The sequence below is a fragment of the Gigantopelta aegis genome, chromosome 9 (genome assembly GCF_016097555.1).
Source record: "Gigantopelta aegis isolate Gae_Host chromosome 9, Gae_host_genome, whole genome shotgun sequence".
NCBI lineage: Eukaryota > Metazoa > Mollusca > Gastropoda > Neomphalida > Peltospiridae > Gigantopelta > Gigantopelta aegis.
In genome coordinates, this window is record NC_054707.1 from 23,380,688 (window position 1) to 23,408,308 (window position 27,621).

The window sequence follows — 27,621 nt, forward strand, 5'->3', positions numbered from 1 at the left end:
CACTAGACAGGGTTATCCAGCTTTTGCATGGTGCTAGAAAAATCTGTCTGACCCTAGGGCTAGATAAATCTGTCCGAGCCGAGGGCTAGACAATGTCTACATACACGTGACATCATAACTCATGTTTTACGACGATTGACGTCATAACTCATGGTTTTCAAAATTCTGTTTGCCATTTCACGTTGTATCATTGTTTTAAAAATATTTAAACAAATTAATATTTTCAACTTTATATTTATTGGTAAGTTGAACTTACATATTTATGTTGTTGCATAAGGTAGGCTATATTTTTATGGCCAGTAGCTAGGTATCGGACAGAAGGTATTTAATTTAAGGGGTCAGTTTTGGATTCATAAGCAAAAAATAGTTGGGGGCGGGGGGCGGGGGGGGGGGGGGGGGGGGGGAGAATTTAATGGTGTCAAAAAAAAGGAAACTGTCAAAAAATAAATACTAAAATTTTAAATTATTAGACACGATTTTAGATGTGCGGTCGTCAACCATAAATGTGTAACCTGGCACTGGCATAGGAGGGGGAGGAGGGCAAGGGGGGCATGTGCTGCCCACTTTTCAGATATTTTGCTTTATATTTGCTTTATAATAGTGTAAAAGTGTAAATATAAAAGTGCCCACCCCACTCACACACACACACACTTTTTGGCACCTTCCTACCCACTGCCTGGCCATTTGTTTTTAGACATACCATGTCATGTCAAAGATTTGATAGTCAATTAATTAACTTGTCTTCTGTTGACCAAGTCAAGTGCATCCACAGTTTGTCAGTCTTAATTTTACGTCAGCTTTTTACACACTGCAGCTGCCAGTTTCACACCAGTGCACTTGAGGGATTAATTCTGTAGGAGAAATTGACCTTCTTGTATGTTACATGTGCATGTTGCAGGCGATTCAGTTCTGTGAAATGGATTTCCCTGTAATATTCTGACACCATACTGGAGTGTCCTGCAACAGACATGGGAAACTGACAACCTGCATGTCTGGGTGTGTGAAACTTGATTGTGTTGGACAGGTTCCTGGAGTGTGTGGGTGTGTGAGGAAACATACACACAGCATCAGAAAGACAGGTTTACATGTGGGAAGGAAGGATTGTCTTAACACGGTCTGTTATCATTGAATTGAATATTGTGTGATGTCTCAAGATGGTATGCATGATGATGATGATAGTGATGATGATGATGATGATGATGATGATGATGATGATGCAGTGTTGGACACATTTTTTAAAATATAGACATGACTCTGATATCTCGATTATAATATGATATGCATGGAGATGGTAATAATGATGATGATACAGTACTGTAAATCTTTGTAGATCGTATAACGTATGTATAATCTGGAAACATTAAATGAATAAAAGTGAAGTTCAGGCCGTAGCGAACAGCCAAACAAATGTGGTCATTTCCAAGCAGTGCAATTATTGAAAAAATATTACCACAGATATTTTAACCCATATGGTTAATAATAACCAAATAGCCAGTGTATTTATTGTGTTGTGGGTATTGTTAAACATTCATTCATATTACTTATCTACAGACATCTTTTTCTGGTTATCTGCAAAATCAAATATATTTCCATACATTTGTGTAGAATAATGGTAACTGTTAGTAGATTTCTGGGATTGCATACAATTTCTCCTGAAATGTGAAGGAACGTAATGGTTTATTTAATGACACACTCATCATATTATATTTACGGTTATATGGCGTCAGACATATGGTTAACGACCACACAGATATTGAGAGAGGAAACTCGCTGTTGCCACTTCATTAGCAGCAAGGGATTTTTTGTATGCACCATCCCACAGACAGGCTAGCACATACCACAGCCTTTGATGTCCCAGTTATGGTGCACTGGCTGGAGCGAAAAATAGTCCAATGGGCCCACCGACGGGGATCGATCCCAAACAGACCTCACATCAAGTGAGCACTTTACCACTGGACTACGTCCCACCCCCCTGAAATGAGATAATCAATCTCCTATTTTAGACTGGTTATTCTTTACTCTTGTTTTAGCCAATTATATATCAGACTTTGTGCTGTTTTGTTTGTAATTATATACATGTACATGTATGTAAAAGAAGAGGTTTTTTTTTTTAACAACACCACTAGAGCACAGCAATTAATTAATCATCGGCAGTTGGATGTCAAATATGGGTAATTCTGAATCGTAGTCATCAGAGGAAACCCTCTACATTTTTCCTAATGCAGCAAGGGATCTTTTATATGCATTTTCCCACGGCCAGTTGTGGCGCACTGGTTAGAACAAGAAAAAATTCAATCACTTGAATGAATCCACCGAGGTGGTTCGATCCTGCGACACAAGCACCTAAAGCAAGCACTCAACCGACTAAGCCTGATGTATGCAAAAGATGCAGCTAATCCGAAAGAGTAGCCCTTGGCATGCATATGGCAGGATATTTCGATCCCTGTCAGTAGCCCCATTGGGGTATTTCTTGTTCCAGCCAGTGCTCCACAACTGGTGTAACAAAGGCTGTGGTATGTACTATTGTCTGTGGGATGGTGCATATAAAAGATCCCTTGCTGCTAATCGAAAAGAGTAGCCCATGAAGTGGCAAGAGCGGGTTTCCTCTCTCAATATCTGTGTGGTCTTTAACCATATATCTGACACCATATAACTGTAAATATAATGTGCTCTAGTGGCGTAGTTAAATAAAACAAACTTTACTTTATGTAGACTGTAGGTCATTAAGGCTGGCCTTAACTACGTACTCTATGGGTGTCCTCATTATTTGGAGTCCTGTGGTTTCACTAACAAACATATCACATCTGAGAAAGCATGATCTCCTGAGACATGCTAATTTATACATCACCCACTGTTACCTAATGGATGGGGAATGTCTGAAGGCTGTATGTACTTTCATAATGAAGGTTCTGCCTGCTGATATTCTACCAGGCCATGTTGGTTCCTTTCTTTCCCACAGAACATTCCACCCACATGAAATGTGATGCCTCCAGATCAGCGTACATGCTTTTAGGGATTATTTACAGATTTGTGTGCATGTTGATTCATGGTTACATTTCGTCTTCCCATGTTAGAACTGCTGAGATTCTAGATTTGAACATCTATGTATTTTCATAATTAAGGTTTCTGCCTGCTGATATTCTGCCACACCATGTTGGTTCCTTTCTTTCCCACAGAACATTCCACCCACATGAAATGTGATGCCTCCAGATCAGCATACATGCTTTTAGGGATTATTTACAGATTCGTGTGCATGTTGGTTGCTTCATGGTTACATTTCGTCTTCCCATGTTAGAACTGCTGAGATTCTAGATTTTTTTTTTTGACTTTTTTTTTAATTAAATTTATTTTCAGGCACCACTGGACACCGGGTGCCCAATCTATTTCACATTAGCGTACCTACATGTATTTACATTTAACCAGGTTCTCCATGATTATTACTCCTTGAGTATTCTAGAAATTATCACATACAAATTGAAGTGGGTCGGGGAGGGGTTGAAGAGTAGGGTTTACTTGAATTATTATTTTTATATGGGTTTGTTTTAGTGGTATTAATGTCAAATTATGTTACAGCGAAACCTCTCAAAACTGGACCCTCTGTAAACCAGAATTCCCTCAAAACCAGACATTTGTTATGGTCCCTTTTTAAATATCTGCATAGAAGAGAACCTCTCTAAACCGGATACCTCTTAAAACCAGACTTTTTACTTGGTCCCCAGGGTGTTTGGTTTAGAGGAGTATCACTGTATTTGATTATTTTAGGGCATTCTGGTTTTTGACTTTTTGACCCACATTCCCTATACATTTTGTTATTTTTGGAATAGCCCTTGAAAATTGACCCCTTTTTGCTTTTGTGAATACTTTATTGTCCAAGCCTTTATAGTTGGACAAAATATCAAAATAACATAGTTTGCTGAAACATCGTAAACAAAATAGTAAACAATATACAGTAAAACCCCTCTAAACCGGACATCCATGGGGACAAGTAAAATGTCTGGTTTTCAGAGGTGTCCGGTTTTCAGGGGTCTACATTTATGTAACTACCTTCTGTTATCCATTAAATAGGGAAAGTGATAAAGTGTTTAAAACCAACAAACAACAATGAAATGTTGAAAAAATGGTGCATTTATGTGGCATTTAGAAAAATAATACTTATTAATGTATGAATAATTGTGAACAAGAAATATATCAACAAATCCACAAATTGTCAATCAATTGCTGAATCAAACTTGCATGCATTATACCGCCGTTTATTTCCGCTAATGTTCTTTTCAAACTCTGCCTTATAAAGCTCTCTTGCCTTGATGATATTTCCAACTGTTGATTTTCCAATACTAAACTTCACTCAAAGATCTTAACGTTGGTTTAGGTATACGTTTGAAGCTTTTAATTATTTTAAGTTTATCATTGAGTGATGGTTCAACATGGCGATGTTCAGCTGGACGTTCCGTCATGTTGAAAATTGATATGAAAATAAAACGATACTAACATCTATTCGACCATGCAATTACTTTTGCTTACTCTTTATTTCACTAAATAAATGTAAAATTGACACAGCAGGAAGACAGTGAATTAAATTCAATGTTATTTTTGTCGATCCTTGAAGCAAATCATGAGACACGTTTGTGAAGGAACATATAGACTGTAAATCACAATCATAACTTAATACAAACACCTAACCCAAAACCAAACTCAGCTTATCTTAAACAAAATTACAACACAATGCATGTGTTCATTAAATATCAAAGCTGGCGATGGGTCTTTTAATTGTTTATTGCCATGTTGCCAACCTTGCCTACTTAGTGGTATGTAACAGTGATTACATTGATAACAGCGAACCTGAGCATGCACATATTACATTTTTGCAGAAAAGTAATCCAGGCGGAGTGGTATTAGGAGCAATTAGTGGCGTCATATTGATTGGTATCAGTTTGATTGTCCAGTTTTCAAGGGGAAGATTTACACTAAATTGACACACTGAGACCGAATTGTTTGTCTGGTGTTCAGTTTAGAAGGGTTTCTGGTTTAGAGGGGTACAGTTTAGTGTTAAGTTGCATAAATAATGGGACCATGGAAAACATCCGGTTTTGAGGGGGTCCGGTGTTGAGGGGTTTCACTGTATTCGTATATATTTAATTTATTATTTATTTTTTTTAAATGCCTACTAAAATGATGGGTGATGTCATCAAACCAATATGTTATAAGGTTAGTCATGTTGAAATATTAATAAACAATGTGTAAAGAGTCTATATTATGATGACTAGCTGGTTGTGTATTGTTTATATTGGACTAACACCTGTGATGTAGGGTGTTTGAGTCTACTTGCTGCCTGTGTGCCAACAGCGTATCTTTACAATCACCATATGGAACCACACCATCTCTCCACAGGTGTCAGCAGGGATGATTCTCATTATTTATGTTATTAGAAAAAGTAAAAAAAAAACCTCAGTGGTTTGTAGGTACTGATCACACTAACAGTGGCATCGTGGTTAGAACTATACTGATGCACATAAGAAATGTATCACCTTTGAAACACAAAAGGAAATATACAGTGAAACCCCTATTAACCGGACATCCTTGGGACCAATAAAAATGTCCTTTATTAAGAGGGATCTGGTTTAGAGGAGTACAATTCTGTACTGGTTCTTATAATGGAACTCTGTAAATGTCTGGTTTTGAGGGAATTCCGGTTTACAGAGGGTCCAGTCTTGAAAGGTTTCACTGTATTACCTTTTTTAGACCTTGTCGTTGGAGGGGAGTTAGTACTCTGGCTCGATCCCCATCACTGTCCTCAGACTAGTTGAAGGAGACTCTGCTTTAGCTGTGATTAGTATGTGAATTTTAAAAAAAAAAAAAAAAAGAGGAAAAAATATCCCAGTACTAGTAACTACAAAAGTATTAAATATTAATGCTCAGTCTGGGAATATTTTAAATTGTTCCCCATAATTTAATTAGTTTGGGGCAAGTAAACACTTCCCTCAATTTGTTTTTTCTTTTTCTTTTCACAGTAACTTGGTGACATCTGCCTCTTTTTGTTCCCCGTTTTTTCTTTTCTTTTCTTTGAGGTGTAGAATTTGTCTCAGTGGTAGTCTATGTGCAGTAGGTTGTAGAATCAATCACCTTCTATGGACTCCCCCAATCCTCCTCTCCCCCCCCCCCCCCCCCCCCCCCCCCCCCCCCCCCCCCCCCCCCCCACCGTTCCAGTCAGTGAACCCTAGCTGGTTCATTAAAGGCTCCGACCTGTCTATAGGAAGGGACATATTAAACATCCCTTTTCTGTCTAGGGGTGGGATTTAGCTCAGTTGGTTGAGTGCTCGCTTGAGGTTCTTGTGTCACAGGATCGAACCACATCAGTGTATATCCATTCAACTGATTGGATTTGTTCTCGTTCCAACCAGTACACCACAACTTGTCAAAGGCCGTGGTATGTGCTTTCCTGTTTGTGGACGATCCCTTGCTGCATTAGGAAAAATGTAGCGGCTTTCTTCTGATGATTGTGAGTCAGAATTACCAAATGTTTAACATCCAATAGCCGGTGATTAATCAAAACAAACTTTACTTTTTATTTTTGGGGAGGGGGGGGGGGGGGGGTTTGTGTAGGAGTTGTGTATTTGGTGGCTGCACATTTCTATCTCACTAGATCAAGTGTCAGTATAGCCATATGTTTGTCACCAGATAGCTTTACGTTAAACTTGCTACATGCAGTGAACACACATTCATTTCTCCTTTTTTTTTTTACCCTGTTTTATTTCTTCTCCTTTTTGACTACTAGTTTAAATGACTTTCAAATCATGAGCTTTCAGCAACATCTATATAGGTTCCCCATGGAGACAAGGTTTGAATGCACGGTTTTCATGCAGAGAGGTCATTAGTGTATTTTGGGTGGGCTAGATGAACATGGTGTGAAGCTGTATATACCACTGATCAGCTGACAGTGGGTTGTCTTATAAGTGAAGCCCATGCTACGTGAAGTGACTTCTAATGACAACAGTTGATACAGATTGTACAGACAGCTCCATCACACTGGAGTATTTTCTAACCAGTCTGACATTCGTGAATTGGTATCCACTCACTGTTACACGGTAAGCTCGTAATTGTACACTGTTTAATATTTATATATCAACCAAGGAACATTTTGTTTTTAAAATCTTGACTAACAATATTTCCAATCGACTGTAAATTGATTAGCTACTGCTGTTTAATGTTTTAAAATTGTGTAGCAATCTCTAAAGCTTGCATAGCAAATTGCGACTTGATACTTAATAAAATGTTTCCTGTCAACTGTATTAAAATGGTAACATATAAATGTTTGATATTTGACTTTGTTGGTAAGACTACACCAAATAAAATCCCATAGCCGATCATGTTAATGTTTGTTTTTAAAAAACACTATATGCAATATATCAACCAAACTATGACCCATAAATATCAGTACTACAACCCCTACCTCAAAGTATTTATTAACTGAAAAAAAATGGTACCTTTCATGGCTCTTTTTCGGTATAACCAGATGTTTCTGCAACACCCCTAGTTTCGAACAAAATGTGAGTACTTTTTTTTTTTACAGGTACCCCATACATGTTTCAAGCCCAAGGCTACTTGACACAGTGGTACTAGATGATAAAAAATTGCATACATTAGCCCATATAAAACTTTTTTTTTTTTTTACAACCAACGACTTGTGGTGTTAACTTCTCTATCAAAAGTTTGGTGCACCTCGAACTTTGACTCCGCCTGAAGTTGTTTTGTTTTGTGCTACCTGTTACTAATTTCATTAATCGAAAAATGGTGCTTTATTAGAAGACACTCAAATCTGATATATTTCAAATACTCAAATATTAAAAATATATTTGCAGCTTTAAAATATTGAGGTGTAATATGTTTCATTCAACCAGTTCCATAAACAATTCTTATTCACCCATACAAGAGTGACTGCATGTGAACACAGTGCGGATGTGCATTAAAAACAGTGATGAGTTTTTAATAACCATAAAATCACCAGCTACCAGAACGTCCTTTAGAAATACGACATCTCAGCCATTGGATGTCACAGTGATGCACACTGGATGTCACCGTGATGCATTAAAGGGACTGAGTTTGCTTTAATTTTTAAGATGCTATCGACTAACAGAGACTTCTTTAACGATTGTAATTACATATCAACTTTATTTTGCTGCATAAACTATTTGTGGCTGTATATTAAACTTGTTTCTGAGCTTTCTAATATTTGTACTAGGTTAAATTTCATTTTATTTCCAAACAATAATTTTTTCGTATGTACGAAATTATTTGAAGACAAAATCCAGTTTGGGCTTGTTACAAATATTAAGATGACCAGAAACACATTGAATGTACAAACACTGATATTCTAAACAAGAAAATATATTTAATATGCAAGTTTAATATTAGAAATATTTTATTAGTCGGAAACATCTTACAATGCAGCAAACTCAGGAATGTCCCTTTAAAACTTTATGATAATTTATACCACGACATGTGTATTGCGGTCGACATATGTACTGCAGTCGTATGTCTCATTGACTTGTGAAATTGAAGGATGTACATGCCTGCATTGATTACATGTACAAATATCAATTAGACTGTTTTGTGTGGATTTAGGTATAAAAGTTAAAGCTTCTTTTATTTAACAATGGCACGGGGAGGAATCCAACCAGAGATCGATCCCATTGGTGGGCCTGTTGGGCCATTTCTTGTTTGAGCCAGTGCACCATGACTGGTGTATCAAAGGCTGTGGTATGTGCTATCCAGTTTGTGGGATGGTGCATAAAAAAAGATCCGTTGCTATTAACTGAAAAAAAATAGCAGGTTTCCTCTCTAAGACTATCTGTCAAAATTACCAAATGTTTCACATCCAGTAGCCGATGAATAATAAAGCATTGTGCTCTGGTGGTGTCGTTAAACAAAGTAAACTTTTAAAAATTTCATCACTAATAATAACCTGTTAATTTCCATCTAGAGTGGATTATGGCACGCTAGTATTTGAACCTTAGACTTGAGCCTGAAAAATGTTATATTGTCAACATCATCATTCATTCATGTCATCATGATGTGGGATTTCTTGTTCCAGCCATTGCACCACAACTGGTACATCAAAGGCCGTGGTATGTTCTGTCCTGTCTGTGGGGTGGTGCAAATAAAAGATCCCTTGCTGCTAATCGAAAAGACTAGCCCATGAAGTGGCGACAGTGGGTTTCCTTTCTCAATATCTGTGTGGTCCGTAACCATATGTCCGACACCATATAACCGTAAATAAAATGTGTTGAGTGCGTCATTAAATAAACCATTTCCTTCCTTCCTTCATTATGTGGGAATCTATGGGGGTTTTGCAGTTAATGAATGAATGAATTTTATTATTATTATTATTATTATTATTATATCAATGCACATAACACATTATGCAAATAACATGACCATTGTTTAGGAAAATACTATTTCCCTGAATACCGACATGACTATAATATTTCCATCCTGACATTTCAATCGGTGTGAACAGGATGGCATCTCAATAAACGGCAAGGATGTGGGAATACTATTCATTACCCCGGAGTCAACAAATATAGCAGTTATTTCATGAATATAGCACATCAGTTTCTCATTACTGTAATGATGCACCCCACAGTGAACCAAACTAGCTGGGAGGTTTGTGAAAATTGTTTTTAAAAAACGAGCAAATGGTCATGGTTAATTAGCTTCTGGCTGAAACCATCTTGGATACAGACAGTTCACGGTGCTAACAGACTTGTCTGTGGGCGAAGTTGTTAGGTTCCTGGGTATCAAACCACACGTTTTCTATCGCTAGCATTCATGTTCAGTAATCGGACACATGATTTCATTAGTGCAGCACAACTGGACAAAGGCTGTAGTATGTGTTTTCCTGTCTGTGGGAAAGTGCATATAAAAGATCCCTTGCTGCATTAGAAAAAATGTAACAGGTTTCCTCTGATGACTACGAGTCAGAATTACCAAATGTTTGACATCCAATAGCCGATGATTAATTAATTAATGTGCTCCAGTGGTGTCGTTAAACAAAACAAACTTCATTAGTGCAGTGGTAAAGAGTCTGTTTGAAGTGCAGAAGCTTGTAGGATGAACTCCAGTGCTCGACAGCTGGTTTAACAATGACTGTGGTATGTGCTATCCTGTTTGTGGGATGTTGCATATAAATGATCCCTTGCTGCTAATTGAAATGAGTAGGCCATTGCGTGGCATCCAGTGGGTGTCATCTCTCATTATCTGTGTGGTCTGATGCCATATAACCATAAATAAAATGTGTTGAGTGTGTCATTAAATAAAACATTCCTTCCTTCCTTCCCAGCCACAGCCATGGGCTGTTCCAGGATAAAAAAAAAGAAGTATGTTTTGTTTAACAACACCACTGGAGCACATTGATTAATTAATCATCAGCTATTGGATGTCAAACATTTGGTTATTCTGATGTATAGTCTTAGAGAGGAAACCTGACGTGTAGTCACGAGAGGAAACCCACTACATTTTTCTTCATGCAGCAAGGAAACTTTTATATGCACTTTCCAACAGACGAGAAAGCACATACTACAGCCTTTGTCCAGTTATGGTGCACTGGTTTAAACGAGAAAAAAACCTATCAGCCGAATGGATCCACCGAGTTGGTTCGATCCTGCGAAGCAAGCACCTCAAACGAGCATGTTCCAGGATAAACACATTGGCCATGTTTATTTTTACTGCTACCTTAACAGTCTTCAACATATAATGCACAGTTGACCTGCATTATGCAGCCAACTGTCTTAGGAACTACATGTATCTTTGCTGGCTGCTGAGTTAGGTATTTTTCAGTTTTCTATCCTAGATTTTTTTGTTTGGTTTACTATAGTCCAAAATGGAACTGATGAAAATGATAATGCAACTCTAGAATGAATAAAGCTCAAATTCATATAACAACATATTATTAAGTTTTAAACTTTATTCATTATAAAATTACATGACAATTCATCGGTTCCCTTTTGCTTCAACAGATTACGGACATCACAAATTTAGTTTTATTTGCCACACGGTGGTCATTCCACATATAGCCACTTCACTACTATTTGCTTTGTTAATGGCAGAAGCAACCTATGTTACAAAATGATCCTTGTACATTAGATTTGATTGTGGCTCCTGATTATTGGTTTATGTATTCTGAATGTTGTCGACAACAGAACGGCCAAGAGTTAGTTAGCCTTTGTACATCCATAACATAGACTCTTGAGTGACTGTCTGCCGGTGCTGGGCATTCACAACTCTTATTTGTACAATTGTGTTCGGCCAGTGTATTCTGTAGATTAATTCTGTCAGCGAGTATGTCCCAGAATTCTGGAATAGAAGCAATCATTTTAGAGTTCATGCCATTGCATATTGGTTTCTGAAAAGTGAGATGGTCAGAGATTCTGCCACATCATTTTTGATGGATGTTGGGACAGGATCATTACTATATCCACAGAAAGAAATGTTTGTTTAATGGCCCCATTTAATCAGTGAAGGTTTGGTGTTTTTCATATGGTAAGTAGTAAATTTCATCTGAAGGACGAGAGGAGAAACATGCTTCAGTAATAGTATACCAGATAGTATTTTATTGGGTCAAAGTTCGAAGTGCGCCTAACTTTGAATGTAACATTAAATAATACCATGGCTGCCATTGGTGAGATATGTGACAGGGCGTGTCATAAAATGTTGTTTCATCTTACCAGCAGATCTCTGTGATCTAATTGTGAACTAGTATTAATGTACCAGCCACTATTGTGTTTCAAACGTGTGGTATCCCATTAAAATTAGGTTGACAGTATTGTGTGTGGAACTAGGATAGTCAAATATGCTTTTCATTACATAACCTCCCCTCCATCTTTTCTGATTTTACTTTAATGGTGAAGGGTTGTAGTATTTATATCCATGGTGCATATTTAGCAGTTTTAACAAAATTTATTAGTAAATGCCATCAATGTGATTTGGATTTTTATATTGATGTTGTTCTTCACTTACTTTTTGCATTTACCATAGTTTGTTAAAATGTGTTGAGTGCGTCGTTAAATAAAACATTTCTTTCTTTCTTTTACCATAGTTTGACACCCAATAGCTGATGTGTGTTTTGTGTTGGGGTGTTGTTAAACATTCATTCATTCATTCATTCATTCATTCATTCTTCATTCAAAATATTTGATTTGGTGGTCTGCACTGTATATCTAGGTGTTTCCTCATTAGTAACAAGGGCGAGATCAGGCTCAGTCATTATGCATAGATTTCTGTCCTTCAGTGTTTGAAACAGAAATCATAAAAGTGGTCTGTTTAGTCAGCATGTTGCTGAACACCATTCACCTTCACAGTTTAAATATGTGACCTTGTCTTTCAATAGCCTGAGGTGCTTGGGTCATAGGACTGAACCCCCTCGGTGGATCCATTTTCTGATTGCTTTTTGCCCCCTCCCCCAATACAACCAGGACAAGAAAAGGGTTGGGGTGGTGGGAGAGGGGACCGCCCATGCTGACAAGTGCAAGGGAGCACCAGCAACTCATCCCACAGAACAAATGGCACTTATAAGGACATAGGCTATGCTCATAAAACTTTAAATGTCTAGGATCGATGCTTTGTAATTATGTCTTGTCCATACAAATAGCATGTACCAATAATTAAAAGTTTGAAAATATACTGATGGTGTCTTGAGTGTGGTCTTCAAAGTTTTATAAATGGGCCCGGTAGTAGAGCTCTGGTTGGAATGGAAAATATCCCAATGGGTGAACCCAGCAACCCATCACACGGCTGGCAGAAAACTTCACTGACTTATATCATATCATGTTCAACAACTTATAATTACAGGCCCTAATCTTGAATTGAAAAAGTAGGAGAAAAGACTTCTTCCTTCCCATGAGAAAGGGGAAAGGTGTGGTCAAAATATGTGATTTATTTATAAAAAAAAATTTGGTGGTGGGGGGGGGGGGGGGGGGGGGGGGGTGTTACATTTCGGAGTGTTTTGTCATTTTTTAATTTCATTGAGAAACATTCTGAATTATGCACTCAGTTTGAATCGTTATAATTAGTTATCAAATACTACTGCTACATCTGGTAATAAAATTTAATCAAAACCATTGAATATTTTCATTAAAGATGCAGTTGTATTAAGTTACTGATAATTAATGTGTCGCTGTTATGTTAAAATAAAAGTAATAATTTGTATTTTTTGTCATTACTGATTAGATCCAAAATATTATGGCGGCTTCGACTTCTCACACCTGCTAATAACTTGGCAGCTTAAGCCAACTTTCATAGTAAAACCCTGCATTTCGCAGCTAGATTAGGGTCTGTAAATATCATTTGCAGTGCCGATTATCATGGGAAATTGCAATTAGTTTATATTTAAACAGGATTCTCACATTTCGGAGTGTTTTGTCATTTTTCAATTTCACTGAGAAACATTCTGATTATCATGGGAAATTGCAATTAGTTTATATTTAAACAGGATTCTTAAGTATCCTGGAAATCCTGGAATGTCCTTGAATTTTGTGATTTTAAAATCCAGGCCTCGAATGTCCTTGAAAAAACATTAAATTTTGTTGTGTTACGGGAATTTAAGCTAAATATTTGGGGGTTTTTTTTGTTTTTTTTTCATTTTTACTTTTGCTGTCCTCATAACCTGTCTAAATTCAGACAACAATTTGTTATAAAAACATTCATTTATTGAAAATTTCATGTCCGGGGGTGGGGGGGGGGGGGGGGGGGGGGGGAGAGAAGAAAGTCCTGGAAATGTCCTTGAATTTTATGGGGGTTTTCAAGTGTAAGAACCCTGTTAAATTTTACACAGAGTTGTATTTGATTTTGTGGTGTGTGTCATGGCCGGATATTTGCAGGTTGAATTGCCTGCAGTAACGTCCGATCAGTTAAGAATTACATTTATGTCTTGTGTATGTCCAACCATGGGAATTAATCACTGAAGAGAATCCCAATCCATTTGATGTCTGTCTGTGATAAAAACAAACACCAAAACTCAATCACAGCCAGAAACACACAGACAGTTTTAGTTTCAAGAGATAAATATTTAATGGAATGGCTGTATTTCTGCAAAAATTTTGTTTGAGATAAAAAAAAAAAAAAAAAAAAAAAAAATAGCCTACGGGTTTGATTTGTTGTGATTTTCCATTTTATTGCTGCAAAGTAAGATAAAACAACATAGAAGAAAATGAAAGTTACACATTCCTCCATCCAAAGGACATATACATGTGTAGATGGAGTTAGTGGCAATAGAAACGTGATTTTCATGAGCTCTCTTTTTACATTTTTAAAACTAATCTTTGTAGATTCTGTATATGAATTATGTATGTACCATAAGAAATTTGATATTTGTGTATCAAGTTTGTTTCGTTTAACGACACCACTTGAGCACATTGATTAATTAATCATCGGCGATTGGATGTATCATGTCAAACATTTGGTAATTTTGACTTGTAGTCTTTAGAGGAATCCCGCTACATTTTTCCTAATGTAGCAAGGGATCTTTTATATGTGCCATCCCACAGACAGGATAGCACATTCCACAGCCTTTGATATTCCAGTCATGGTGCACTGGCTGGAGCGAACTTGTGTTTCAAGTTACATGTTTGTTTTGTTTAAAATGAGGCTGGATGTTTCTTATACAGTTCAGTGACACAGTATTGCCATCACTGCATGTTTTGCCTTCCCATCCTACTCAGTGCATTAAATGCCAGGGTATGTGCTGTTCTGCCTATAGGAATATACCTATCAAAGATCCCTTGCTGCTTCTTGGTTGGAGAGCCTATGTGGCAGCAGCAGGTTTCCTCTCTCTTTTTTTTAAGATATTTAATAGCCCTAGTTTCATACTGGTATGTTCTGAGGTGTTATAATACAGATACTTCTTTGTTTTACTGTTTAAAACAGAAATCCTAAAAGCAGACTGTTAAGACAGCATGTTGCTGAACAGCACTGACCATCACAGTTTAGTTTCACTAATCTCCAATGTATGTGTATATCTGACACCTTGTAGGAGTGGACTTAGCTTAGTGGTAAGGCACTTGCTTGATGCACGGTCAGTCTGGAATCGATCCATGTCAGTGGGACCGTTGGGCTAGTTCTAGTTCCAGCCAATGCACCACAACATGTATATCAAAGGCCGTAATATGTGCTAATCCTGTCTTTGGGATGGTGCATATAAAAGATACCTTGCTAATAAATGAAAATGTAGCGGGTTTCCTCTCTAAAACTACATCCAATAGGTGATGATTAATAAATCAGTGTGCTCTAGTGGTGTTGATAAACAAAACAAACTAACTCACTTTCTGTAGATTTCAACCAGCCATAGTTTCATATGGTATGTGTTCTTTGCTGACATTATTAAGATATATCTGGGTTTTTTTTTTTTTTTAAATCCAGAAATCATAATGTTGGTAACTACCATTGAGCTGCACCAATTATTTTCTCTATCTTTAGTACCTGTATGCTCATGAAGTGGCGACAGCGGGTTTCCTCTCTCAATATCTGTGTGGTCCTTAACCATATGTCTGACGTCATATAACCGTAAATAAAATGTGTTGAGTGTGTCGTTAAATAAAACATTTCTTTCTGTCTTTCAGTACCTGTATATAAGATTCGACATTCAATAGCCGATGATTAGTAAATCAGTGTGGTGTTGTTAAACTAAACAAGCTTTTAACGGTGTGTTTCAGGTCTACTGCGGGGCTCGACTCCGGGTGGTTCTCGCAATGTGGTGTCCCAGATCTGTGAGAAGGTGGCCGTGCGCCATGTGAAGTCGAACCAGCGATCGACGCTGTCTGCGGTCTTCACATTTGACCCGGTCATGGAGCGGGAGGAGGACAAGGAAATCGACCCCGAGGATGTGCTGCGAGCCATCGACGCCATCGAGGCCACCGCGCAGAACGCAGCAAAGCACGCAGCAGAGAAGAAACACGACGACTCATCCGCATTCGACGACACCGAAGAGTGGGCCAAGGTCAGTTCAACTCTCAGTTCTGTCTTGTCTTATGCTCGGTTCGACTACCTACTACAGGCCTCTGAGAATTTCAGCGTGACCCATTTATCGGTTACACAGAAATAAATCTATCGTCCGTCGCATCATTCTATAAAAGGGGGCGAGATGTAGCCCAGTGGTAAAGCGCTCGCTTGATGTGCGGTCAGTTTGGGATCGATCCCCATCAGTGGGCCCATTGGGCTATTTCTCGCTCCAGCCAGTGCACAACTACTGGTACATCAAAGGCTGTGGTATGTGCTATCCTGTCTATGGGATGGTGCATATAAAAGATCCCTTGCTACTAATCGAAAAAGAATAGCCCATGAAGTGGCGATAGAGGGTTTCCTCCATCAATATCTGTGTGGTCCTTAACCACATGTCTGACACCATATAACTGTAAATAAAATGTGTTGAGTATGTTGTTAAATAAAACATTTCCTTCCTTCATTCTATAAAAATTATTTTTATAAATAATTTCAGTTTGGTTTGACGTAAGAAGAACAGTAAAAGTGTTTTGGAAGTAACAAAAAAATACTACTATTTACAAATCATTCGGCTCAAAAATAAATAACTTGTAGTAAATTTCATAGTGTGAAAAAAGGCGCTCCCTGTGGGACAGACTATAGGTAACCCATTTCTTTTTTTGCATAACCTGTTACATCTAAGTAAATGGTGCTCCAATTTTTTGCAAACAAAAAGTAGGTTACGCAAAAAAAAATATCGTTCTCTCGCAAATTTCAGAGACCTGAACTGTCAAGAAGGAGTTGGCCAACTCTTTACTCTCACAACTTCTACGACTGTCCAGTTGCTAGTCTGAGCACTCTTACAACTCGATTCTCATCGTATACAACACATATGACCGATTAGTTGTTAATCTGAGCGCACCTGTCACTAAGTTGGGAGTGGGGGGGGGGTTACAATGCAACTGTCAACTTGTCCTACTCCTTTGTGACAATTGGTAGGTCTGAGCCTAGCATTAATACAGTCAGAAGGTGAGATGTAGGTACAGTAAAACCCTTGTAAACTGGACGTCCATGATAACAAGTAAAAAGTCTGGTTAAAATAGGTATCTGGTTTAGAGAGGTTCTGTTCTGTAATGATAGTTAAAAAAAAGACGGTTAATAATGTCCAGTTTTGGGGGAATTTTGGTTTAAAGAGGGTCCAGTTTAAAGGGGTTTCACTGTATTACTTTTCTGATGGTGGTGGCATCAACCGTTGCTTTTAACTCAATGTTACATTTTCACATTTAACTCCATTTCTCACAAACACCAAGTCTTGGATCAATTCTTTTTAATTTTTCAGAAATTTTTTTTTGCTCATTTTAAAATAACAATCATGAATTAAACAATTTAAATTATTTCTTTTATAAATTGAATTAAAGTTATTATTAATATTTAATTTTTTTAACGTAAGTTGAGATACACATCTATGGATGTGAATCAGTGTATGGTACACATAGGCCAGCCATTTTGTTGTTTTTGACTTCCAACCAATAGTATTACATGCATACTTCATTATTGTATGCCATGCAGTTGAACTTTCTTCCTGCTAGGACATTCAGGACGAGTCGGATGTATTTATCATTACTTCCTGACCTGCATAATTTATATCCATCCATCTAGAGTTCGTCCCACAGGGAGCGCCTTTATTCATACTATGAAATTTACCACAAGTTATTTATTTCTGAGATGATTCATTTGTAAATTACACACATAAATAGTATATTTTTGTTATTTCTAAAACACGTTTACTTTTCTTCTTACGTCAAACCAAACTGAAATTATTTATAAAAAACATTTTTATAGAATGATGGGATGGACTATAGTTTGCTATTGAATCCATTTATAATTGTTGTCACAAAAGGTAGAAGGGGTGCACATAAAACTGTTGGGAGTCTAATTTTGGCCTCAGACCAGGATTTCATGGAATTTATATCGTTTTGAGGCTACCATAATCTAGATTAAAGTTTAATCTGAATTCAGATGATATCTGAACTGCTCTGGTGATAAGATCAAACCTCTTCAGCAGACCCATACTCTGCTTAGGTTTTTCCCATCCCAACCAATGTCCCACATTTAGTATATCAAAGGCTGTGGTGTAAGCTATTCTGTCTCTTGGAAAGTACAATTAAAACATCCCTTGTTATTGCTGATGAAAAAATATATTGAGTTTCCTCTGAAGACCAAACGTTTGACATTCAATAGCCAATGACTATGCTCTATTGGTGTTGTTAAACAAAACACATTTTATCTTTGATGCAGAGAATGGATATGAATCCATCACTTTCCCCCATCGGTGGGCTTATTGGTCTATTCCTAGTTCCAGCCAGTGCACCACGACTGGTATATCAAAGGCTGTGGTATGTGCTATCCTGTCTGTGGGATAGTGCATATAACAGATCCCTTGCTACTAATAGAAAAATGTAGCAGATTTCATCTCTATACAAGATTATATGTCAAAATGACCAAATGTTTGATATCCAGTAGCCGATGATTAGTAAATCAATGCTCTAGTGGTGTTGTTTTTAATATGAATTATTACGTTATGAGAACAGGATGTAGCCCTGTGGTAAATCGGTCACCTGACCTAGGATCGACCCCTATCAGAGGGACCATTTTGGCTATTTATTGTTCTAGCCAGTGCACCACAACTGGTATACCCAAGGTATCAAATAAATCTGTTGACTATTTTGCAATGTTAGCAAGTTACCAAAAGTTTTATAAGCATGAGTCCATACTACTCTTCAACAAGTTGTGGGAATCAAATTTCCAAAATGTCTTAAGTAGAGTATTCGTTGTGTTTTAAAATAGGAGGCTACGAAAAGTAGACACTAGTAGCTACTGAGCACAGAGACATGTATATTCATAAGCAGTGGTGGAGATAGCAGTAACAAATATCTGTTGAGAAATTGGTTTAATTCAGAATCGTAGAGTAGACAAAAATGTCCGACATGTAACGGGTGGATATTTCTTACGACTGTTTTATTTTCACTCAGATTGCTGACATTGTGTCGAGTTATGGTGGCAGATTTAGCATGTGTGCAGACTATGCGCTATTCGAAGCTCACATGGAAAAGTTAATGTCCGAGAGAGGTATCTGGGTTGAAATTTGGCCTTGATACTCGACTGTTTTTAGATGGAATGCTTCTCTTTAATACATACACAGTTATGTTTGTGCATGGTATGCATGACTCATAATGTCACTATAGATCTTATTAATATTCAACTTCCCAGTGGATTTTTAAAAAGAAAAAAGAAAGAAAAAAAAAGACCAAAGACAAAGCATTTTCCTAGCAGTATATTCTAGTTGTATGATCTATCTCTGGTTTAATAACACCTTTAGAGTGTGCATGGATATGGGTTCAGACTTAAAGATCTGCATTGTAGTGCATAAATTGCATGCATTCTGGGTCAATTTAAGCCTAACATTGAACCTGAAGTCAAGAATACTTCTTTGCCTTTTCTTCCAGAACCCATTAAATGTGTGCACTTGAGAAATATATATTTTTAAATATATATAAATCAGGACCCATATTCACAAAACATCATAAGCCTAGTTTTACACGTAAACGTAAATCTACAACTGAAGAGCTATTCACGAAACAACGAAAACGTAAGTTACGTGTAAAGTTGGATGTAAATATAAGAGTGCCTCCAGTTACAACTAACGCTGCACGTAAGTTGCGTGCATATAATAAATCCAGCACGATCGCCGTTATTTACTATTATTTACTAAAACTGGTAGCAGTTCCAATAATTGAAGCAGTTTGCGATGGCGAAAGCCCACGGATTTAACATATTTTTGTTGGTGATCGAATGGATGTTTTCGACTCAGCCAATTTCTCCTGAGTTATCTTTTCCTTTTTAAGAAATATCCTCAAGTTCGTACCAAAACGCGGATCCTCACCAATACCAAAATGTCATGGTTCGCCGTTCGCGATGTTATTGTTAGCAGAAGACAAACGAAATTGCGTTTTGCGCATTTGTTATTTACCCGGTAGCCATCGTTTCTAATGTTTGTTTTTTAAATTTTTCCGGTAAGAGTGTTAAATCGTGGATTTACGTCCAACTAAGTTACGTTTACATTTACGACTGTCTTTGAAAATAAGGTGCTTCTTGCACGTAAATGTAAATCTATGGCAGACGTAAGTGCTAGTCGTAGACGTAAATTTACACCTTTTTGTGAATATGGGTCCTGGTTGATATTAACTTATTTATGTCTGGTTCAGGTTTAAAAACAAAAAATGTTTTACTTTATTATATACGTAATTTATAATTGAATTGTATTCAGAAGATTATAAAATTGACAGCAGAAATAAAGACATTGAGGAATGGAAGGGAATTGGTATTGAATCAAGGAAACGGAGAGAATTAAAACTTGAGTCTCATGATGAGTAACTAAACAGCATCAGTTTTTAGGAGATCTTTTGATCAATATTTACAGGTCCAGTATTAAGACCCTGTATATCAGGGCTTAGATTGCACCACTATTTAAATACTGTGCCCAAAATCAGCACGCCCAAATTAACAAAACATTCTGACCTCTAAGCATTTCACCAGAAAACTGCTGAAATGTTGAGCTGTATTGACATTAAAATAATTTACAATGCAATTCTAAATACAAATACATGTATATATGGTCTACGATGCTTCACCGTCTGTTAATAACATTACTGTGCTATAAAACACTGCTGTGCCAGGGCAGTAGCTACAATTGTTTTTTGAGGGGGTGGAGGCGGGCAGATGAATTCTTGGAATGAACAAGCATATCTCAAACTGTTAAGAGGAGGATTATTCTTTTTACCTGATTTCTTGTGGGTGGTGGTGGAGGGGCAGCTGCCCCCCCTTGCCCCACCCCACTAGCTACGGACCTGTGTGCTCGGTAAATATATTGTACCATTGTGCCCAAATTAAAGACCTGTAAATATACATATGTACCTATAGTTAATGAATAACTTGTAGCAAAGTATTTGTGTATTTAGAATGAAACGTGTGAAATTTTATTTACACTTATAGACAGTTTTCAGCATGTCTTTACTAACTGCATGTTGCTCGCTGATTGTGTGCATAAAAATATTATTTGTAGATTGAGGCAACCCTACAAGGATTTGGTGCAGCCATGACGCGAGAGTCAATATTTGTGCGGGAGTACGAAGACGACTTTAAACGTCTCTTAGCAGGTATTGCAGATGACAGTAAATAAATAAACAGGTGGTTGGTATATGCAGGTTATAGAGTGTATACATGTAGTTAGAAGGGTTTGGAGTATTTGCAAATTGGACTTGACTGAAGTGACTTAAATGAAGTGCTCTTTGTAGACAGGTGGGTTTTTTATAAAAATAATTTTTAATAGACAGGTGGCTTTTATACAAAAATATCTTTAATAGACAGGTGGTTGTTATACGATGTGCATTTTATAGACAAGGACTCCAGTAGCTTGCTGTAGTGACCACAACCCATTGTATTATTTTTGTTGTTGTTACAGCCATGGCAACACAACTGGTATATCAAAGGCAGTGGTTTGTGCTATCCTGTCTGGAATGGTGCATATAAAATATCCTTTGCTACTAATGGAAAAATGTAGCGGGTTTCCTCTTAGACTTGGTCAAAATTACCAAATGTTTAACATCCAGTAGCTGATGATTAATAAATCAATCTGCTCTAGTGATGTTGTTAATCAAAACAAACAGATAGTGCCCACAGGTTCTCCACAGTCTGTGCCACAGTGATATGTTCTGGTGTCTCGCATTCAGAATTTATTTTGTGTACATGTATGTGGTTTATGAACTGAAAGCCATTAGCAGTGGTGAATCCAGAAAATTCATTTAGACGGGCTTCCAATGACTTGAGGCGGAAAGCCAAGGGAACTTTGAGGGAAGTGTGGAGGGGGAATTGTAAAAAAATGTAAAATTAATATATAATAAAATTATAACTGTCGCAAAATTTAGGGGGGGGGGTGGCCCTGGGCCCTCCCCTAGATCCGCCTCTGATTAGAGATTTAAAGATGGCATTTTGTTTTGCTGTATGTTAATCCAAATCCAGACTAAGCACAGTGAAATCAAATATCCAGTTCTGTTGTCCAAGGCAAATGTATGTGTCAGAGATACACCATTCATTTGCTATATTACCGGCCTCGGTAGCGTCGTGGCAGGCCATCGGTCTACAGGCTGGTAGGTACTAGGTTCGGATCCCAGTCGAGGCATGGGATTTTTAATCCAGATACCGACTCCAAACCCTGAGTGAGTGCTCCGCAAGGCTCAATGGGTAGGTGTAAACCACTTGCACCGACCAGTGATCCATAACTGGTTCAACAAAGGCCATGGTTTGTGCTATCCTGCCTGTGGGAAGCGCAAATAAAAGATCCCTTGCTGCCAATCGGAAGAGTAGCCCATGTAGTGGCGACAGCGGGTTTCCTCTCAAAATCTGTGTGGTCCTGAACCATATGTCTGACGCCATATAACCGTAAATAAAATGTGTTGAGTGCGTCGTTAAATAAAACACTTCTTTCTTTCTTTCTTTCATTTGCTATTAGCAGAAAACATCTTTTCATCTGGTACCGGCCTCGGTGGTATCGTGGTTAGGCCATCGGTCTACAGGCTGGTAGGTACTGGGTTCGGATCCCAGTCAAGGCATGGGATTTTTAATTCAGATACCGACTCCAAACCCTGAGTGAGTGCTCCGCAAGGCTCAGTGGGTAGGTGTAAACCACTTGCACCGACCAGTGATCCATAACTGGTTCAACAAAGGCCATGGTTTGTGCTACCCTGCCTGTAGGAAGCACAAATAAAAGATCCCTTGCTGCTAATTGGAAAGAGTAGCCCATGTAGTGGCGACAGCGGGTTTCCTCTCCAAATCTGTGTGGTCCTTAACCATATGTCTGACGCCATATAATCGTAAATAAAATGTGTTGAGTGCATTGTTAAATAAAACATTTCTTTCTTTTCATCTGGCCTTCACATTGTACAGCAGTGTTAGCCAGAGACCGAAAGATGTGATGTGAATACAAAATGAGACTGGATGATAATGTGCTACATGTTCATGGTTAAATCCATTTCCATTATAATGGCTTTAAACTGAATTTGATTTCTTGCTTCCTTTTAAAATCTAGCTAAAGTGCCGTATTCTTTTGAATACATCTGAAAGAATTTGGTTTAAGCCCTGGTATGTCAGATACAGATGAACTCCTGCGTACACCTAGAATTAATTACAAACAGAATCTTTTCCTTTCTTCTCTTGATCTGAGCATGTGGTGTGAATTTATGTGCATCATGGACTGAACTTCTAAAGAGTGGGAAACCTGTAGTTACTATTCTTGTGATGTACCTTTAATTTTCACTTCCGTCTCTGGAAATCATTTTCAAAGCATGCAAAACTACAAAATAATGCAGCATAAATGCAACATAGTCATATACTAATTCAAAATAATGTAACATTTATGCAAAATAATGTCATACTAATTGCAAAATAATGCAACATTAATGTAAAATAATGTCATACTAATTGCAAAATAATGCAACATCAATGAAGAAATAATGTAACATTAATCCAAAATATTAAAGAGTTAAGCATTTATATTCTCAGCTATGTTACAGTATGTAATGGTAATTTCAAAGCATCATAACATTCTCATTTAACTAACACTGAACATGTAATTTTAATAATATTTATTGTCTGTAAGCATATTTGTTGTGCAATTTATTATAGAATACCATTTTAATGTGAAATATAATTATCTGTAAGACATGATTAGTTATATATTTTATAGAGATGTATTTCATGGGACTAAATAATGTAATAGTTATATATACTGACATCCCAAAGAAATGTTACATTCATAAATTTTTTTAATGATTTGATAAACATTGTTGTTAATCAAAAAGTACCAATGTTATAAACACTTAGCATGTATCACAAAGTGCATTACATGTGACGTTTAACTGTTTAACTTCATGATACTTTCATATCCCACCATACCGTGTGATGGTTTTTTATGATGCAATTTCAAGCCTTGTAAAGTTTCTTTTGGATGTCACTATATTTTACTTTATGTATTTCATGGAAATAAATAATGTAATAGTTGGTTATATATTTTATTTTACGTATTTCATGGGACTAAATAATGTAATCTTGGTTTAATTGTGATACATGATACTTCACAGACATTATCATTTCTTTAAGTACAGTCAAATCCACTTAATTGCATAGCTCCGGTGCATGCCAAATTTATGCCAATAACCGGTATAACCGATTATCCAATAGAGATGTTTGTCTTTATAAAGCTATTCAAATATGCGACATAATTTGTATTGATTTAATGCTAAATGGTTCTATGCAGCTAAATAATATGCAAATAACCAATTTGTGCTCTAAACCGATATGTAATAAAGTTGATTCGACTGTATTACAATTTGCAGCTATGTATGAAGATCACCAGTTAACTGAGAATCGCACTGTAATGTAAGAATTTAAACATGTACAAGTGCTTGTTATTGATATATGTAATGACAGTGCAGCTTTAAATATTTATTAATAATTTTCTCATCATTTTGTTTCAGCCTCAGCCAACAGCAAGATGCAGAGTGTTGGGGACTGGCTTGACCGGCTGGGTCTAGGGCAGTACGAAAACACTCTGGTTGCCAATGGATACGATGATACTGACTTTCTAGTAAGATATATTGCAGCATGTCTAGTCCTATTAATACCAAATATCACGCTGGGGTGGGGGGGTGATTCGGGTGAACTAGTTGCTTAAAGCCACTGAACTTCCTCCTGTTTAAGTGCATGGGTAAAAATCCAATTTGCCTTAGATAATGTGGTCACCACAAAAACAGACAGTAACCATGTGTTTACCAAACAATGGCAGTTAAAAAACAAGGAAATGTATCATCATGAAAGAAATATAAATCGTTACACTTTTTTTTTTTGGGGGGGGGGAGGCACCTTATAAAACACTTAAATATTTAAAAGGAAACTATTATTTTCCATGGTAAAATATTACTATGGTATATATTGGAAAATTAGAAATATAGGAAGTCTATATCCTAATCCAGAATCTAGTTATGAAATCAACAGAACATATATAATAGTTTTTTGGCTCTTTTTTTCAGGGTGGAAAAGTCTTAGAAGATGGAGATTTGGAAAGCATTGGAATTAAAGATGCCAAGCATCGTAAGAAAATCCTGGAAGCGGCTAAGAATCTACCGAAGATAACCCCTATTGGTATGTTTTTAATCATAATTTATATAGAATTATTGCATGTTGAAACGAGCATTGTTTTTGGGCAACTCAGTCTGATGAGTAGATTTGCATTTATAAATCTTAACATTATTTTATTTGGAACACCTCACATACCGGTACATGAATGTTACTCATTTTATTAGTTTAGATCTGTCTGTAAACCTAATAATTGTTCATTACTTCATTTCTTATTTGTTATTATAAAATGTTCATACAAACTTCTACACAAAAAAAAGATGATCAATTTGGAGCATTTCAGTTATAGATATATAAATAATTACAATTAGTGGTTCTTTATTCCATTACAATTAGTGGTTCTTTATTCCATTACAATTAGTGGTTCTTTATTCCATTACAATTAGTGGTTCTTTATTCCATTACAATTAGTGGTTCTTTATTCCATTACAATTAGTGGTTCTTTATTCCATTCTGTGATGTATTTAGCTTATGCGACGGCATATGAAGTACAGTGAAAACCCTCTAAAACGGACACCCTTGGGACCAAGACAAATGTCCGATTTTAAGAGGGATCCAGTTTAGAGAGGTTAAGTTCTGTCTTGGTTTTTAAAAAGGGACTCTGTAAAAAAACTGTCTGTTTTTGAGGGAATTCTGGTTTACAGAGGGTCCGGTCTTGAGAGGTTTTCACTGTACAAGTATTTTGTCTTGACCTATTTTCAGACCAGGACAGGCTGGTCATCTCAGTGAAGGACTGGCTGGCGAGTCTGCGACTGGATCACTACCGCGACACCTTGCACTCGCACAAGTACAACACTATGCAACGAGTGATCAAGCTGTGGGAACTGGAACTTTCAACAGTAAGCAGCGACTTGTACTCAAGTGTTGTTCACTCATATCAGTTTAGTTCATTCAGGTTCAAACACACTGTTCTGTGCATACACCTCAGCTATCCCAGGTGGGACACGAACCCAGGACCTACCAGTCTCAAGCCTGATGGACTAACCAAGGACGGACTAAATAGAACTGTCTATATAACAAGAATTACCTTGAGAGTAGTGATAGTGTGATTATTGGTTTCAGCCGTTTCCCAGGGCTTCTAGATTACGGTAATCCCACTTCAATGTTGGGTTAATAAATAACTAATATTGCCATGCCAGACAGGGCTTCTAGATTATGGTAGCCCCACTCCCATGGCTAGTGATATTCAATGTTGGGCTAGTAAATAACTAATATTGCCATGTCCGACGGCTAGTGATTTTTTTTTTTGTCAAATGCTACATTTAAGTATTTTGTAAATATGAATATTCTGCCTCCACTCCCACAACCCAATCTTAGTGTTTTAATATCTATCTTCCTCTTTCGGTAGCATATCCGATTATTACTATTAGTAAGATTGTATTAAGTAAAGTAGGGCTAGTGAATTTTTAATTGTGGCTAGTAAATTGTTAAGAATCACTGATCCCATGGCTAGTGGATTTTATAAAAATTATAGAAGCCCTGTGTTTCCATATATTGAATACAAAAAAAGAGAGAAAAAGTCCATTAAAATGGTTGGTTATTTGTTATCAGATTTTATATCCCTTATGAAATTATTTTCATTCAGTGATAATGATTTCACTCAAGACATAAACTTTATAATAACTGGCAACTCATTATTATCATTTGTTGTACAGTTCAGGAATCTGAAAAGTGTGCGAACGATCGTTTCACTCGCACGTCGTTTGCACAAGTCTAGTTTTGTGTAACTCTTTTTTCATTGTAGCCAAAAAACCCAAAGACATTAAAAATATTTTACACTATCATTTGTCGCTGTTCACATAATGATATATTTGTAACGGGTTACGCAAAATGAAATGAGTTATCTGAAATTTTTAATTCTTGGAGGCCTGCAGTTACTCCATATAAGTTTTAGTAGCCATCTCATTGTAACATTATGAATAAAAACTGAATTTGTCACATTCTGCTATTGTGTTACAGGTTTTGGACATCACATCAATAGGTCACAGAAAGAGAATCTTGGAATCCCTTGGCAACCGTCCACCCCCAGAGAAAAAAGATTCTTCCAGCAGCAGTCCCGTGAGTAACATTTAAAATATTGTTTATGTCGAAATGTTTATATTCTGATCTCATTTCAGGGTTTGTGATGATGCGTAAATCATGTTTCGTGACTTGTAATTTGCTTCTACTGACTCACACCTTTTTAGTCCCCTGCCGGTCCAACCTGAGGGGACTATAGGTTTCATCTCGGTCATTTTGTCTGTTTGTCTGTCTGTCTGTCTGTCCATCTGTCCAACATATAGGTTTCCGGATGGGGGTTTTCTACAATGCCTCAACATATTGAGCTGCAATTTTATCATGTACTGTTACAGTGGTAAAGCAATTGCTTGATGCGTGGTCAGTCTGGGATCGATCCCCGTCGGTGTG

General features: G+C 37.1%; 1 protein-coding gene across 3 annotated transcripts in view; it reads left to right on the forward strand.

Annotated features, from left to right (window-relative positions):
* Positions 1-27,621, forward strand: part of LOC121380476 (ankyrin repeat and SAM domain-containing protein 1A-like) — a 165,335-nt gene that overhangs the window by 97,866 nt on the left and 39,848 nt on the right. For all 3 annotated transcript variants that reach the window (XM_041509293.1, XM_041509296.1, XM_041509294.1), the window contains exons 14-19: positions 15,702-15,985; positions 21,089-21,182; positions 24,558-24,667; positions 25,110-25,221; positions 25,918-26,054; positions 27,175-27,273. In XM_041509293.1, coding sequence (XP_041365227.1) covers positions 15,702-15,985; positions 21,089-21,182; positions 24,558-24,667; positions 25,110-25,221; positions 25,918-26,054; positions 27,175-27,273 — 836 coding nt within the window. The remainder of the gene's footprint in view (positions 1-15,701; positions 15,986-21,088; positions 21,183-24,557; positions 24,668-25,109; positions 25,222-25,917; positions 26,055-27,174; positions 27,274-27,621) is intronic.